At 35.5% G+C, this 2,117-nt stretch overlaps 1 protein-coding gene across 1 annotated transcript; it reads right to left on the bottom strand.

Annotated features, from left to right (window-relative positions):
* Nucleotides 1-411: 411 nt before the first annotated feature.
* Nucleotides 412-982, bottom strand: LOC106344359. Its single transcript, XM_013783757.1, has 2 exons — nt 615-982; nt 412-499 (listed from the first exon to the last, which is right to left on the bottom strand). The coding sequence occupies exons 1-2, from the start codon at nt 980-982 to the stop codon at nt 412-414; spliced, it is 456 nt and encodes a 151-aa protein (XP_013639211.1).
* Nucleotides 983-2,117: the final 1,135 nt, after the last annotated feature.

Genomic DNA, 2,117 nt, shown 5'->3' with positions numbered 1-2,117 from the left:
GATTGAAACAAAAACGAGTAAGATATTACAATTGTTGGAGACTAGTGCGTTTTACCTTATTTTAAGTTACACATTTTCGGGTTCACTATCAACATTTTAGACTACTTTTTTACTAGAACTCTTTGGGAATATTATTTTGGGAACTTTAAAACGTTTTAAATGACCAAATAATCTACTCGAGGAAGAAATGGGTGACGTGAGTTTAAAAAGCAACGACATCAAAGTTAACTAAAGTTTGAAAACAAGGAGAGTAGATTACCAAAACTGCAGTGCAATGTAAGAACAACTTGATTACAACGGCTCCGAGGAAAACAAGGAGAGTAGATTACAAACTCTCCGAGGAAAACATGTTCACCCGTCAGTACACTAAAGGAAACTGCTACACTACTACTTATACTAAAGGAAACAGAGTCATATGTGACTCCTACAACACCCGTGACTCCTTCCCACAACAGCTACAGACCAAATGCACCCGTGACTCCTTCCCACATGCGTAAACCTGTAAAAACAGAGTGGCAAAAGTTAGCAAGCATTTAAAAAAAAAATCAAACAATAAAAAAACAGAGTGATCAAGTTATAATACCTCAAAAGCAAGATTAATAATAGATCATAACATTTCTGACATTAGTTTGAGCTTAAGCTCACTAAGCTCCGTCTGAATGTCCCTCATCTCCTCCTCGACCGCCACGTCCCACCATTTCCAGACGTGGCAGTCTTCATCATCAGCATTGGGGCATGTAATGTACCGTCGGTATGGATCTTTAGGAGTTTGGGAATATCCGTGAACAGGCTCCAACCCACAGTAGCATGTCCTCGGGATTCCATCATCACCCTCTGGTGATGGTTCGTAGTGAATGACTTCTGCATTCCACTGACTAATCTCAGCTTCAGCCGCGTACATCTCAGCTTCGGCTTCAATGAGGGAGGTTAAGTCTTCAGAGTTTGATGATGAAGATGGCTGGCTGTAACTGTATTGTCCCATTATCGTTTACCTGGAAAAAAAATTGCAAATAGATAGTTAAAGACCAATATATTCAGCAAACAACGACTAAGAACAGAGTTAAAGCAAATTAATCATCATCTATCAACCAACAAAACCAACGAGAAGGAACCAAAACAATATCAACAGAGTGAATTCGAACACAAATAAGATAACAATATCACTTAAAAGGTTTCAATTGAAAACAGTTAAGAAACGGCAAATCGATTGAAACCCCAATCTGTAAGACACAAAGAGGAAATCCGAGACCGATACAAACCAAAAACGATAAATAACGATTTATCCCCAAATTTTTTTGAAACCCTAATTTCTCAATTTTCCTATAATCTGTCGAAACCAGACAACCAAACCCTTAATAGAGAACAGAGAAGATGGAGAGTGATCTTAATCAAGAAATCTAGGAGTTAAAGCTTCGATTTACCTAACTGGAGCCGAGGGAGAGAGATCGCCTGTAAATCGCCTTTCTCTCCCCACCTTTTTTTTTTCGCTTTCGGTGGAAAATGATTTTTTTTTTCGACCCTACCCAAACGCATAGCCGACTCTCCCCACTCAGAAGAAGACACGTACCTAAGGATTCGATCCATGTAAACCATCGCGACGGCCTAGTCCTTCCCCCATTTACCATAAATATTATTATTTAATTACACTAATCCTACGGATTTGGTCTAAGGATTGACCAAAATCCACGGTTGCGGGTGCTCTAAGGCAGATAGTTAAAATATCATTTTAGCATTTTATTATTTAAATACTCTTTGAAATATACATATTAGTTTTTATTGAAATGATCTCACTTGGATTTCATAATTTTTTTTAATGAATCTCAGTATTGGGAGTTCTCCTCTAATCTTTCACTAGAAAAGAAAAAAAAGAACAACAAGAAAATATAAAATATCTACTTATATCTTGAAAGTTTTTGCCCTAAAGATAAAAAAACTTTGGTGACAGATGATTTAAATTTTTTTGACGAAAAAGATGCTTTAAATTTTTATCATAAATTTTAAATTTAAATGATTTTTTAATTAATAAATAATTACAATATATTATATTATTATGTTAACTATACATTTTTGTAAAAAAACTTTGCTGAGAAAAAAAAAAAGAAAAAACTTTGCTGACA

This window comes from Brassica oleracea, chromosome C5 (assembly GCF_000695525.1).
Source record: "Brassica oleracea var. oleracea cultivar TO1000 chromosome C5, BOL, whole genome shotgun sequence".
In the NCBI taxonomy this organism is placed as follows: Eukaryota; Viridiplantae; Streptophyta; class Magnoliopsida; order Brassicales; family Brassicaceae; genus Brassica; species Brassica oleracea.
The sequence above is the reverse complement of the archived record's forward strand: the minus strand, read 5'-3'. Positions and strand labels throughout refer to the sequence as shown.

Excerpts from the sequence above, each read along its gene's own strand:
- LOC106344359 (XM_013783757.1), bottom strand. The coding sequence starts at position 982 with ATGGGACAATACAGTTACAGCCAGCCATCTTCATCATCAAACTCTGAA. Across the intron at positions 500-614 it reads CTCAAACTAATGTCAGAAAT|GTTTACGCATGTGGGAAGGA; the intron begins GTTATGATCTAT and ends CTGTTTTTACAG.